The sequence below is a fragment of the Podarcis bocagei genome (assembly GCF_964188305.1).
Source record: "Podarcis bocagei genome assembly, chromosome: 6".
Classification (NCBI taxonomy): Eukaryota; Metazoa; Chordata; class Lepidosauria; order Squamata; family Lacertidae; genus Podarcis; species Podarcis bocagei.
The window spans coordinates 47,843,840-47,858,330 of record NC_138130.1 but is presented as its reverse complement, the minus strand read 5'-3'; the positions used below and the strand labels follow the sequence as shown (position 1 = coordinate 47,858,330).

At 41.8% G+C, this 14,491-nt stretch overlaps 1 protein-coding gene and 1 long non-coding RNA gene across 3 annotated transcripts in view; one reads left to right on the top strand and one right to left on the bottom strand.

The window, feature by feature from the left end:
• Positions 1 to 667: 667 nt before the first annotated feature.
• On the top strand, positions 668 to 14,101 carry LOC308589042. The gene is made up of 3 exons (XR_014009056.1): positions 668 to 1,013; positions 11,424 to 11,513; positions 13,979 to 14,101. It is a non-coding gene; the product is annotated as an uncharacterized lncRNA (long non-coding RNA).
• Positions 2,086 to 14,491, bottom strand: part of LANCL3 (LanC like family member 3) — a 30,212-nt gene continuing 17,806 nt past the window's right edge. The window contains exons 3-5 of one of the 2 annotated variants that reach the window (XM_081197803.1): positions 13,986 to 14,195; positions 12,477 to 12,684; positions 2,086 to 7,576 (exon numbers count right to left, since the gene is read on the bottom strand). In XM_081197803.1, coding sequence (XP_081053929.1) covers positions 7,417 to 7,576; positions 12,477 to 12,684; positions 13,986 to 14,195 — 578 coding nt within the window. In that variant the 3' untranslated portion in view covers positions 2,086 to 7,416. The remainder of the gene's footprint in view (positions 7,577 to 12,476; positions 12,685 to 13,985; positions 14,196 to 14,491) is intronic. The other variant, XM_081197804.1, reaches the window with a different exon arrangement.

The following is a 14,491-nucleotide window of genomic DNA, read 5'->3' as shown; positions in this document are numbered from 1 at the left end:
CACCTGTCTTCTTAGATTCCAAGGCCTGGGCCTGGCTTAGGTTAAGCTCAGGGGTAGCCCATCCTAGTCCTGTACCAGCAGCAGGACAAATCTGAGTAAAATGTTGGGGGAGGGGCAGGTAAGCCCTGCCACACATAATCAATGTCACCACACATGCTCAGCATTCGAATGGCAATGCCCATCGACCTTGCTGGTGGCAGCCCCCTGAAATATTTTATTGGGGACTTGGAACCTTAGGAGTTGGCTGGTATGCTTGCTACTAGGATCGCCATCCTCCCACCAAACCAGAGGCATATTAAATATGCTTTTAACTTACGACAGGCAGAAATTCAATGAGTGGCCATTGCCTGTATTTTCCCAGAGATAAGAGACTCCACCTGGTGTATTTTTTAAACACTAGATGAGCCTCGCCAGAAAACAAGCTGGCAACACCACTTACCAGGAGAGGATCCAGGTTCAGGTATCTGCCCAGGTATGAGGCACACTGGACAGTCTCTCAGGCTTGGCCCCACATGGCTGGCGTGGGGATAAAGTGGGTGGGGTGAGGTCCATGCATACTGTGCCAATTTGAGGAAAGGCAAGATAAAAGTGAAGCATCTGGTAGGCCACTCTTGAGAACAGGGAGCTGGGCTAAATGGTTCATTGGTCTGATTCCACAAGGCTCCTGTGTACATATCTTAAATATGCAGTCTATTACAGAGCACAAAGGTAAGTCCCTCTGAGTTCAATAGGACTTAATCCCTAATAAATGCTAAGGCTTGGAATTGTTCACTGAACATTTCAACAAGGTGTTTTTAGTGGACATGACTCTCCACTGTTTCCTTGTTCTGCATTACAGAAGGCTTGCTCACGCCCTGGTCCTATTTACATATTTGAACAACTACCACCTTCCTCACAGCTTGTATTTGAACTTTATGGCCAGCATTTGGGTGGAGCTTTCTGTGCCAAGGAATTACCTTCTTATAGTGGCCTGACAGCTCAAGCTGTAGTACAAAGGTAAGCCAAAGGTAATCGTTTAGACTTTTTAATACAAAGAAATGACACCAATCAGGATCCCTGTATATAATCACCTCCCACGCCAGAACAAATAGTTCAACCACACATACAGACTTACAAAAGAAAAGCAAACACTCAAACCACAAAAGACAGCTTTTGTTTTTTAGGTATAGAACAGCTGATTTTTAAAAACATTTTTTGTAAAGAAAAAGAGAAATGTAGTTGACATTCCACAAGCACCTACCTTGGGTGAGATTCAACATTGTTCCAGAGTGGAAACAGCAGGACTCTCCTACTTCACCTCCCCCTGCAAGCTCCCCAAGCTCTCAATCTGCTCTGGAGGAGTCCCAACCCCCTGGAAGAGATTTTAGGGGGTACAGCAGGTTCTGGGAGAAGCAGAAGACCCATTTGTGCAAGCAGGAGTCCATTGCACAAGGGATGTCTGGATATCATCACCCATCAGTGTCACTGGAAATCCATTTCCTTCCACTCTGAGAATTGTTTGAAGTGTATGAAGCTGTAAGCTGCACAGGTATGCATGCCCCATTGTCACCAGTGGCATATGGTCAGTGGACTAGGGGGAAATAGGTAGGCTAGTCCCTTAAATGTTCCTGGTAAATTAAGAGTATTAAAGCATTAAGGCCTGGCGCTTCCTTCCCAAAGCCTGGGAAGCTTCTGCCCAGCTTAGGGAGGGAGGTGCAATGCTCACACATAGGACATCACCCCCCCACCCCACATCACCTTCGCAAGCTGGTGCCTCTGGTCCCAACTGTTCTACGAAAAATATCACTGCATGACACCCTGCTGACAGCATTTCTGCCTGCCTCACGCTGTTGGTGGATTACTTTATCCACAAAGTGGCTTGCAGGCAGGTCACTGTGGCTTCCAAAGTGTCTAAAAATTCATTCCCTGGAGCAGCTGGTGTTATACAAATCTCACCATCCCTCTTCTCTGACCTTGCTGGCTGGAGCTGATGAGAGTTGGAGTCCAACAACATCAGAAGGGAGAGAGGTGCCCCCATCCCTCTCCCAAACCACAGTTTAGCATTGTATCTGTACTGGCCCGTTGTTCCAATAAATACAAAATAGCCACAATACAGTTATACTTTATTTGAATTAAGGCAAAATATCACATAGGTTAAATATAAATAGCATGGATACATGGAGTTCTTCTCTCATTGCTAAGCCAATATTCTGATCACTGCTTTTAAAAGCTAAAAAACAACAACCCTATTTTAACTATCCCTCCAGTGTACAATACAAAACGAGTACAAGAGACACGCTTTGAAATATCACAGTGTTTAAAACATGGCATGGACTTTTATTTAAGGTGCGATTCTACAAGAATAAATCAAGTTTGTTTGGTAAAGAGACGATATATGACACTGAGCAGGTATCAAAGCAGAGGGTTTTCAATACTAATGAAATGACTACCATCTGCTGAAAGAAATGGACAGAGGTAACTAATAAAGGGTACATATCAGCAACATGAAAACATTTCTTCTTGCTCTTTGCTGGTTCTCAGATATACACATTACTTTAAGACTACCTCATGTGCATTGCCACCAGCTTGTGGCTTTGCCAGCACATGAACTTGTTAATGGACATTTGCGAGCAGACCTCTGGTCTTTACTAACATTTTGAGCTTGAATCTACTTCAGTCAATGCCAACATTTATAGTGATAATGCTGCGACGTCTGTTTATTGAATTCCTTCCCTCTACAGGTGCATCGATCACCCTTATTTTGTCACTAACTGAAGTCACTACTTATTCACCCAGGCTTTGGGTTGATACTGAGGTATGGTCAGGGTCATTGTGTGCGCTGGTTCTGTGGTCTGCAGTACGCATGTGGGGAGCTGCAATCCTCTGATTTTAGTTACTTTAGTATTTTTTTGTATCCAGTGGTTATTCTTAAGTTATTCTGTTCTTTTATTGTTGTATTATGAACCCCTTGTCATCCTATTTGGATGATGGGCGCTCTAAAACAAACAAGTGACAAAATCATCTTCAAAGGCAATGCATTAGATGTGGCATGGTTTTCTCTAGTCAGGGAATATTCATTGATAGGAAGCTGTATAAATGTAATCATCTTCATCTTCACAGTGATGTGCTTAATTCCAAGTAAGTGTTCCCTGACACATCACCTTTTAGGATTGAAGACCCCCTCTGCACTACATATTTAAAACAGCATTATACCACTTTCACTGTCATGGCTTTCCCCTAAAGAATCCTGGGAACTGTAGTTTGGGGAAAACCGTGATGGTTTAAAGTGGTATGATACTGCTGTAGAAGAAGAAGAGGATGGATTTGATATCCTACCCTAAGGAGTCTCAAAGCGGCTAACAATCTCCTTTCCCTTCTTCCCCCACAACAAACACTGTGAGGTGAGTGAGGCTGAGAGACTTCAGAGAAGTGTGACTAGCCCAAGGTCACCCAGCAGCTGCATGTGGAGGAGCAGGGATGTGAACCCGGTTCACCAGATTACGAGTCTACCGCTCTTAACCACTATGTGTAGTGCAGATGAGACCTAAGTGATTTTGTGGAAGTCTTTGTTTGTATTTCTGAGCTCCTGCCAAAAATAGCCCCAAATAGAGGCTCAAGCCCACTATCACTGTATTCTTTTCCCTCCATCAGGGAAATGGCAACAAGGATTAACACAAAATGTAATGGTTGAGATTAGTTTCTTTCTACATGTAACAGAGGGATTTAAGAATATTATCCCCACTGTATATATTATACAAATATTGTATAGAAAATATTTTTGGTCTATCACTATATAACCTTACTACATTATAAATATTTTTGATCAGCAAGCAGCACTCTGCTTTGTAAAATAAATATTAAATATCATGGTCTGCTATACCATATTGCTTTAGTTAAACTTAACTGATAACCAATTACTATCAGGGTTAACATGTGAAAACTACAATTTTCAAAACATGCCATAATGTGAGGAGCATGCACAGAGACCTAAAAGCAATAATAACTTTGATAAACTTCATCCAGAAGTATAATAACAGCTCTCTTCAAATAACATAGCTATGTTATCTACAGTTTGTAAACACAAGAATATTTTTTTATCACAATATTATTCACTGAAAATATGCACTTAAGTATATATACAAATTGATAGCACGAGGGACTACTAGCAAAGTCTGTATGAACAGAAATTATTCATCAGTACACACAAATTATGATAAAATCCTGCTATAATTGAAGTTGATATTCAAGGCAATTCAACTCTTTAAGTGCAGTATATGGGGAATAAATAGTTGTATGATGAAACAAGATTTGTGCTGTTTTGTTGGAATACGCCTAGCCACATCCCTAAAAATACTGTATTGTTTCATGGGCCCTGAGTATTGCTGGCTTATGGCTTTGCAGTATGTATGCTTTTCTCTCAGCAGTATAAGACTTTTTTTGGTTATTTTCTAAGGCCGTGATCTTAAACACATTAAACTTTGAGAGATTCGCTTCTGAGAAAACACTCTAAGGATTGCGCTTTAAGGCTGTGATCCTATGCATACTAACTTGGGTTGGGAATAAGTCCCACTGAACTCACTGGAACTTGCTCCTGAGGAAATGTGCATGGGATTGCACTGTAAGTTTCTTGCCTTGAAATTACCTTCGCGCTGGTAGCTACTTAGCCAATTGTATTGTTGCAAGAGCAAGTCAGTGTCAAGGGCTGCGATATCAGACTGAGACAGGACTTTGTGTAGCTCCTTGTGTATTTGTTGGCTTAGCTTCCCATTATATTGTGGGCTTATTATATTTGTTAGCCTTATGTATTTCTTTGCTGAAATTTTATTTTCTGTATACCCAACAGATCCTGACTATGGTATGCATTCTATATTCATGTCACAGAGGTGGGAAGCTCACACTCTACTGAATACACCTGGGGCAATACAGTTGTACCTTGGAAGTCGAATGCAATCTGTTCCACAAGTCCGTTTGACTTCCAAAACATTCAGAAACCAAAGCACGGCTTCTGATTGGCTGCAGGAAGCTCCTGAAGCCAATCAGAAGCTGCAGAAGCCCCGTTGGACTCCAAAAGAACATTCAAAAACTGGAACACTCACTTCCGGTTTTTGATCATTTGGGAGCCGATTTGTTCGGGAGCCAAGGCGTTCGAGATCCAAGGTATGACTGACTTCAGAAAGTAAGAAGTGGAAGCATAATATGTAAATCTCCTAAGAGCCTTTCTAATAAAGACAAATCCATAAAATGATTTTACATCCTTCTTCATCTATATTTTTAAAATGTGCACTTGGACCTCCTTTACTTGACCACGTGGGATTGCCTTAGGAGATAAGCTGCTGGACTGGACATATTCCCTGTAAATTCTATTTTCTCCTCCAGTCAACAATTTGAATATAATATAGTATAGTGGTGGCTGTTTGCCTTGGCTGAGGAATAAGAGTTCATACACAGACTAGTACTGAAATAATATTATGTGAAGAGGCGGACAGTGGCACTTCTCCCTGAAATAAGTTACATGGCACAACATCAAAATGCAGAGAGATCAAGGGGGAGAAGCTGCTTTCCCAGCCCCCACAGAATATCTGTAACATTTAAAAACAAAGTGTGGGGGAAGGACATTATAAGCAAAGCTAGGACCACAGTATTCCTAGCAAATTTTAAATCTGTAGAAAAAGCAATAGGTATTTACTAACATGTACATATCTGGTACTAAAACAATAGCTCAGCTCTAATAAAAAATGCTAGTACAATATTTCATACTTTTACTCAAGAATTCTACATTTAGTTAAAATAGCTGGCTTTACTATGATCTGAAGATTGTTCCTCATGAGTCACAATGGCCATAGCGCCTTAGGGGATGATTTACACACCGGGATGCAGGAAACATACATCACAAATAGGCACACAATATATGGCAAAGACTAATAACCCATATTCTTTAAGAAAGCATAATTAAAACACATTATATTACTTAAACTTCTATTTAACTTCACAGAGAAGCAACCTAGTACATTTAAGAATTTAACCTGGGCTGAAATCCTAAACACACTTTCTTGACAGCGAGTCCTACTGAACACAAGGGACTTCTAAACAAACATGTAGGCTTGGATTCCTACAAGATCTTGCCTTGTTTCAATCTGTTTTTGCAATTTTAGGTAGATGTTACACATTCCTGAAATAACTGTACAATATATAGTTGTTTATTATTATTTAATTTGTGTACTGCCAATGGTGGCGGTGGGGGCGGGGCACAATTTGCACCAATTCTACTTCACTCCCTTAGCATCCTGAGAGCAGAACATCATCCACAGGGAGCCTTAGCTTCAATCCAAGGGGATATTGTTTAATATATTTTATGAAACCAAATGTAGCTCATCAGCAAAGATTATTTTCTTATCCTATGAGGACCCGTGCAGTAAGAAGCACCCATCTCTGTTGCAGGATTTTGCAATTTTACTATAGCTGAGGGTTAGAATGACTTATTATAGAGGGGAGAAAACCTGTTGCCAAAGACGTAAGCAAAGGCAACAATTTCACCTGCCTACACTGGGAAACAGTGACCTAGAATTGAGGTGGGGAACCTCTGGCCCTGCAGATGTTGCTGGACTAGCACCTTTCATCCCCAGCCAACAATGGCAGAGTCCCCATCTCTTAAGGGCACTTGGCCATTATGGGTTAGTCCTTGCCAGGAGGCTACAATGGAGCTTGATTCCTGCAAGGTACGTAAAATGGGCTTTATTTGAAAGTCTACTGCCTCCTACACTCCATCTTAAGACTCTTGCTGGGCGGCTTTATCCCAGGTTGTTGCCACCTAACCTGATGAAGAATTCTGGGGAGCTAAAAACGCGGCATGCTCTTTTGTGGCATTTTGGTTGGCCTAATAAAGACATTGTCCTAATATGAATTTCTGGAATATGTCAAAGATGTTTGACAGTTTTACTTTTCTCATTGCCTGCCTTCCCCCCAAAAATGTGGCAATGTACCATAAAAATATACTTTTTGTGTGCTTTTAAATAATGCATTGTTCACATTCCCCCACCACCACCACTTGCACTTCTCTGAAATCCAAATTTGCATTTTGTCCTTTAACCAATCTACCTTGTGGAAGACAGAACGCTGTCAGTTTTTGTGAACTTCATTTAACTTCCCTTAATTCATCTGAATTTTTATTCCTTTTCAGTTTTGTAAAAATGCCAGTCCCTTTTCTAACCTTTGAATAAAATTGCTACCTATTATTTATAAACCACATGCTTCCCTTCCCAAGCCCCAGAATACATATGTGTCTGTGTGTTAGACCTGCTCTCCCCACCCCGCACCCTGCAACGTTAAGGCTATCTCATTAGTGGCAATGCAGAAATGGACATATTCTAAAATCGCTTTCCTTGATAGTGAACTGAAACAGTGCCTTTGTCCTGTCCCGGCAGTGGAACATGTTCCATTTTACACAAAGACACTGAAGAGGGGGAATTCAGCTTGGTTAGGCTGTAGCAAGTCAACCAGAAAGCAAACTGTCCCTGAGAAACCTTCATACAGACTGTAAACACTTTCCAGTTCCCGGGATCCAGCCTTAAATTCTTCAGTAAACAAGAATTCAGCAAACCTAAGGAGAAGAAGAAACCAAGACAAAAAAGAGAGAGTTACTCTGTACAGTAACGTCAACATGTTGCTATTTCAAGCTGGATTCAAAATTGTCCTCAGTTTGGAACCAGATTTAATCAAATGTGTTCTTATGTGTTATGGACAGATTCATTCCCTGGCTGTGTGGTCGGCTGCATCCAGACCATTTTTAAACCACCCCAGACCTCACACATGGAGGGGACACTGGCACTGCTGCATTGCTGCAAACTCCTCAGCCCGCCAGAACCCACTAATTTCAATGAAAGAGTATGGCAGCAATATAACTGCTAGGACATTTACAAAGCTAAGCTACGTCTTGGTATGGTTTCAAATTGGATGGGGGACCACGTGTTGCAATGTGGAAGTTGGACTAGGTGACCTTCTGGATCCCAACTTGAGCTTCATAGATCTGGCCGGGAGGGGGGATCACAAAACTCCATTAAGGATAGTGGTGTCTTGGTTCCCACGGGAAAAAACCTCAGGTTGCAGTTTCTACCAAAACCTTTACTACTCATATCTCTATAATGCAAAAGCAAAGTAACACACACATCCCCACCCACGATGAACCAGCAAATGTGTGATTTGTTTTTAGGGTTTTTGTTTTTTGCAATTATCATGAAATGCATCCAAGACCAAGCCTTCAAAAGATGAATCTCTTTGGGATTAAAAGCTGTCCCAGCTTCCACAGCTGTGGTGCAGCCTTCAAAAGCATCCTTATGTGTCCTTCCTGCCTTAATTTGATGCAGAAATTAAGAAAGTGCTCTTGGCTGATCATAGAGATAGCAAGAAATAAGAGTGGAGGTTTTCTGTGGTGAAAATAAGCCTATGTCTTGATATGATTATTAATACTCATAGCTACTTTTCAAAGCCAAACTACAAAATACTACTTCAGAAACTTTAAAATGCCAAGATGTAGATAACAATCCATATATATATATATATATATATATATATATATATATATATGCTTTCGTAGATTTTCACGGGTACAGGAATGCAGGTTTTGGTGTCTTCGGGTGTCTTCCCGTGTAAGAGTTGGGGTGTCTAGGCGACGTTTCGACGAGGTCTCACTCGTCATCTTCAGGCTGGTGCTTTCGGCTTCTTGTTACTAGAACAGAGCAGGATCTCAGTGTTTGAGTTCCTATAAATACTGTTGAGGGGGTGTGGTGTATAGCCTCCAACGTTCTGGGCAGAGAGGAAGTTCCCAGGTTAGTGTGCCTTTTCTTCTTTTGTTCATTAATTACTTGAGGGATATCTTGAGTGATTTCTTGAGTGATATTCTGAGTACCACTTAGGAGGGTCATTAGGTGTGGATTAGTTGCTAAAGCTTTCGTGTCTTGACCTCTTGAGCTTGTGAAGAGTTTTTCTGAGAAGATGGCTGTACTGCACTTAGTTGTGCTCTGGCTTGGCTTCGTGTATAGGGGCGAGCTGTGGTTTTGTGCCCTGTGCCAGCCAGATCTGTGTAGGGATTGCAGGGGGGATTGCAGGGATTGCAGGAACATCACCACAAGAGAATAATCATGGAAGCCATCGAGATAGAGAAACACCCTCACAACATGAACAAGCGTGACGACACGTCCCGCCTGCCAGACATCTGGAAATTAGCCCTCCCCACAAAAACCGACACCAGAACCAGAGGCACACAGAACGCCATCTCCAATCAACCACACCAGACCCAAACCCAGACCCTCTCCACAGATAAATTACAGACACCATCCAGTAGCCAAACCATAGTGGCACCTCCGGATGCTGCACCCCCCTGCAATCCCTACGAAAGCATATATATATATATATATATTTGCTTTCGTAGATTTTCACGGGTACAGGAATGTAGGTTTTGGTGTCTTCGGGTGTCTTCCCGTGTAAGAGTTGGGGTGTCTAGGCGACGTTTCGACGAGGTCTCACTCGTCATCTTCAGGCTGGTGCTTTTGGCTTCTTGAAGAAGCCAAAAGCACCAGCCTGAAGATGACGAGTGAGACCTCGTCGAAACGTCGCCTAGACACCCCAACTCTTACACGGGAAGACACCCGAAGACACCAAAACCTACATATATATATATATATATATATATATAATTTTCCAGTGTCATTCCAATAGCCTCATTATAACAATATCAATTTTATCCAGTTAATACAATTATTAATACCAATTATTCAAGTGTCAAATTATATAATTTAATTAAACTGGCCCCCTCGCATGCTAGAGTTAATGAGTTCATTCTTCTACATTTCTTCTGCGTTCCAAAGTTTTGATAATTTCCATCACATTCCATTCAGATATAATAATCTCTTATATAGCAGCTTCAACCTTGTGATTTCTATTCATGTTGGTATAACAGATAATTTGTAAAGTTTCAAGTGAGGAACTGTAGCTATAATCCTTATTCTTTCCTGTGTGTGAAATTTTTTTCCATGATGTTTCCCCATCCATATATGGTGTTGTATTGTTCATTTCTGCAACTGTTGATGGTTCCCATCATGCCCCAGGAGAAGCTGTTATCTCACAGTTTCTAAAAGTCACTGCATCACTTTGTCCCGTGATTCGACTTCCATAAACAAGCCGTCTTCACCATTTTCCCAGCCTAGGAAGAAAGGTCTGAATCCAGACTGCAGATAGTTAATCCAAAAACATGTATAGTGGTACCTCGGTTTAAGAACAGTCCGGTTTAAGAATGATTTGGTTTACAAACTCCACAAAACCGGAAATAGTGTCTTGGTTTGAGAATTTTACCTTGGTCTAAGAACAGAATCTGAACAGTGGAAGGGCACCGGCGACAGGAGGCCTCATTAGGGAAAGCATGCCTCGGTTTAAGAATGGTTTTGGTTTAAGAACGGACTTCAGGAACGGATTAAGTGCGTAAACCAAGGTACCACTGTATTCAAATAACTGGTAGACTCCTTTCCTCCCAGGTGCTGATTTATGGCCAATTATCATTATCTCAAATACATTCCTTTGTGGATAATGGAGGTTAGGGAGGACTTTGCTCTATAGTTTCAAAGCATATCGTTTCTCCCCCCCCCCTTCCCTCTCAGTTCCTTTCTCTCACATCACACACATAGTTCCAATTTTGCTAAATTCCATATTATATTCTAATTTCTTCCATCCTCACTTGTGCAGATATTGTTAATAAAACTTGCATTCTGGGGAGGATTGCCATATCATAAATGTAGAAAAAAGCTTTAAATAAGCAAACCGTGGGCTCCCCTGCCTCCATTGTCGCTTTCACCGAATGAAATCCACTCTCAGTCCAAACCTTTTACATCCTTGGAGCTGGGTTGTTTTCGCTGTTTTTAATCTCATCATCTCTGGCACGTGTCTGTAGTTTACTCCAATTAAAATCCAATTAGCAGGAAAACCTGTGCTTCCAGGAACAGGATGGGGGGGGTCATGGCAGCCAGAGTGCTCCATGCACTCATTGCCTTTGCTTGCCCTCGCATTCCATGGGGAAGCAAATGCCAGACCACCAGGCAAACTGCGGGTGAGAGCCTGGTTCCTCTTCCATTCGAAGAGGAATGCAGATAATGATATTTCCCCATCTTTTTCTGATTGTCTCTGTCTGTCTGTCTCCCTTGGTGTTGGGGGAGACTCCATTCCTGGCGCGCCGGAAACAGGAAGCTGTTTCTGGCGCACCGGAAACAGGAAGCTGTAGATAACAATCCTTTGTTCTGTTTCTTCCGGCTTATCTGGCTTCCTAGCCAGTTGGAGTCAGAGGGCTCCAAAAGCCTCATGGAGGAGCTATTGTGCTATTCTGAATGACACCAGTAATTTGGTCTATCACTTTAGTTTTGCTTAAAGTGACAACTGATAGGAGTCAGCACCTTTGGCAAAAGGAGGAGACAGAGAGAGCTGTGAATTGGCAGTTTTGAAGAGACTACAGAGACAGAGGCTGAGAGGGAGAATGAGCTGTGAGTTGGCCCAAGGTGAAGTACTTTGGGGTGCAAGGTCACTTTTGAGTAAGGTTACCAGATTATTTTCAATGAATCCAGGGACACTTTTCAGCTTCAATGGATTTTGTATGGGGACTGATTTGTAAATCCAGGGACTGTCCCCGGGAAACGGGGAGGTCTGGTAACCTTACTTTTGAGGGATCTGCTGTAGTGAAGTGGATCTACTGACTTGGAGGAGTGCCTGTTTGCTTCCATTTGTAGGCTCTGCTTTTATATTTTTGAATAACGAAAATATAACAGAAATGCCATAACTCTCTAGTGCTCTCTCATTCAAAAGAAACTAAACAGTTGCTCCTCACTCCTTGGAGTATTAGGGCCAAGCCACATATGACATTAAAACTCTGTTATTGCATGTTATTTGCATGATTTTTTATTATTTAAAAAATGGAAATAGCTGTCGTGCATGTATGTGTGTGTGGGGGGGAGCAATATCACTGTGTCAGAAAGTGATCCTGCAAACTGTCTTCTGCTGTGATCCCAATTAAAAACATGTTCTTCTACCTCCCATGTTGCTATTTGCATTGGGAGGAAAAGCTCCTATTGATGTCAATGCAAAATAACAGTGTCCAGGTTTATTTTATTAAAAAAATAGTATTACAGCCGGGGACGGGGGAGGGGGGAGTTTATACTCTCTCCCCACCTCTGCTGCTAGGAGACCCCTACAGCAGCTATTTCCATGTTTTAAAAAATTCACAAGCCCATTAAATGGAAAAATGCTTTTAATGGTACATCTAACTTGGTCCTTAGGGAGGCATAACAGTATTTTAGGTCTCTTCTCTTCACTGCTGAGAAATCAGTCTGAATACAACAGGGACATTGTTATCTCCAAGAGGCTTAAACTTAAAGGAGCATTAAAAAGCAATATGGCCTACAACAAAAGAGTGCGCCGAACAAGGATTACACCAATATTCAAAGAGGTTCTGTTAAAGAACAAACCTTTGTGCTCTGTAGATGTACTTAGAATTTCCAGTTAGCCTGTATAGGAGCAGGAACACGTAAGCACTGCCAGCCACTCCATGACATATTCCAGGTCCTTTCTTCAGTAGTCCCTTCTGCCAAGTTAGTTCTCCACAGCGGATACAACTGTCTAGATATTGGGGCTTCTTAGAAACTAAGTATGCTTTTGCAAACATGTATGCAATGCCTAGGAAAATAGCAAACCAAAGAAATGTTGTAAGTACCAGTGAAGAAATGAATAATGGAACAATTACTACATAAGATCATATGTATTCTCTCCTTCATATTTATAGGTGTGAAGTGCAGGTTAGCTGACTGGTAACAGAAAACTGTTTTTCAGTTTTAAAAGCCCACCACTGCCCACTCAGGTATCTTATTTTATGACTGAATGATATAATTCATAGTAGGATGGATAGACAGATAAGATGTATTCTGAAAGCATGAGAAGAGCTAAGCAGGTCTAGCCAGTTACTGCCTGGGAACCATGATTCCACGAGAAAATAAAAGCTGAATATAAATGTAAGAACATAATTAAAATTAAATCAAATCCCCAGCTATCTTCACTAAAGTACTCTGATTCACTAACCTGCTTCCCTATTGCAGGTGTGGGGAACCTTTAGCCCTCCAAGTGATGCTGAACTACAATGCCCATCATCCCTGGCCATTGGCCATGCTTGCTGTGGCTGATGGGAGTTGCAGTTCAGCAAAATCCACAGGGCCAAATGTTCTCCACACCTTCCCTATTGCCTACTGCAATTAAGGGCGGGGGAAACACCTGCCAAGATGCTTGTTTGCAATCTAAATTATGGGCAGGAAAGGGTGGGATGATAAGGAGGGGCTGGTAGCATAGATGATAGCAAAGATCACTGGTGGGCTTTTAAAATAAATAAAAAAGGCTTGGGGGGAGACACTTTGCAGAAGGTGGTGTTTAAAGGATGTATGTGTTGCTTACATTGCTGCAAGTCCACTAGACATGCAGCAGTGCACAATTAAGCAGTGTATCAGGCTCGTGATACATTCTGACCTGCATTACTATATACAGAGGGGATGTTGTGAAAGAATGAATAGGGCTGATCACAAAAGTGATTGACCCTGTTTGATTCTTCATGAGTAGGTTTTAGTCCCGGAAGGACCATGATGCTCTCTGCATCAATTTCCACCTGAAAGAAGTCCCTCAAAGGATGCTCTGGATTCTGGCAATGCAAGTAAACTGTCATAGTCACATGAACAAGCTATGCTGCAATGCATTCAGATTTCTAATGGCTGCAGTAGCAAAGGAATCTCCATGTGTTTTGAGAGCTCCCTCCATTGTCTGATCTTCTAGTCACTTCAGTAATACAAAATATTTAAGAGCGTAATGTTAAAATTGTGGCAGCCTCACATCAAATGTTACGAATGGATACAATTTGGCCTGTTTCTCAGCAAAACAGCACTGGGTGAAATTGTGTTTTAATGACTAATTTCTGGCATCTACTTCACAGCATCTACATTGAGAAGAACCTGGAGCGCCATGACACCAGTGCACAAGCTCATTCTCCCGTTCAATCATCTCTCCTAGTTCTGGAGGCCAGTTGCAATTCTGCTCTTGATCCATAAGAAAGTCAACACTCTGCCATACTAGTTCCTGATCAGCAGGTGGAATATATTCATAGTAGGAAAGCAGCATCTGTAGGATGGATGAAAGGCCGTGAGCAGCTCCTGTGAAGAACAGAAATAGTTACAATAAAGTAGGTAGCGGTGCACTGAATTTTTGCAGGGTTTTGCATCTTGGAGGAAACCTGCTGTTGGGTGGCTCAAGCTCCACTCAAAGGCAAGCCACCTCTTGCAAAAGAAAAGGTACATTTTGTGTCAGACACTGCACAGTGTGAACCCTCTCCCTCATTTGACAAATGATTTAAACAAGAGAATGGAAGGGACACGGATCAGCTCCAGGCAAAGGGCTTGCCAACAGACAGGAGGAGTATCCTTCAGAGTATCGTGCAGTGAGTAACCTT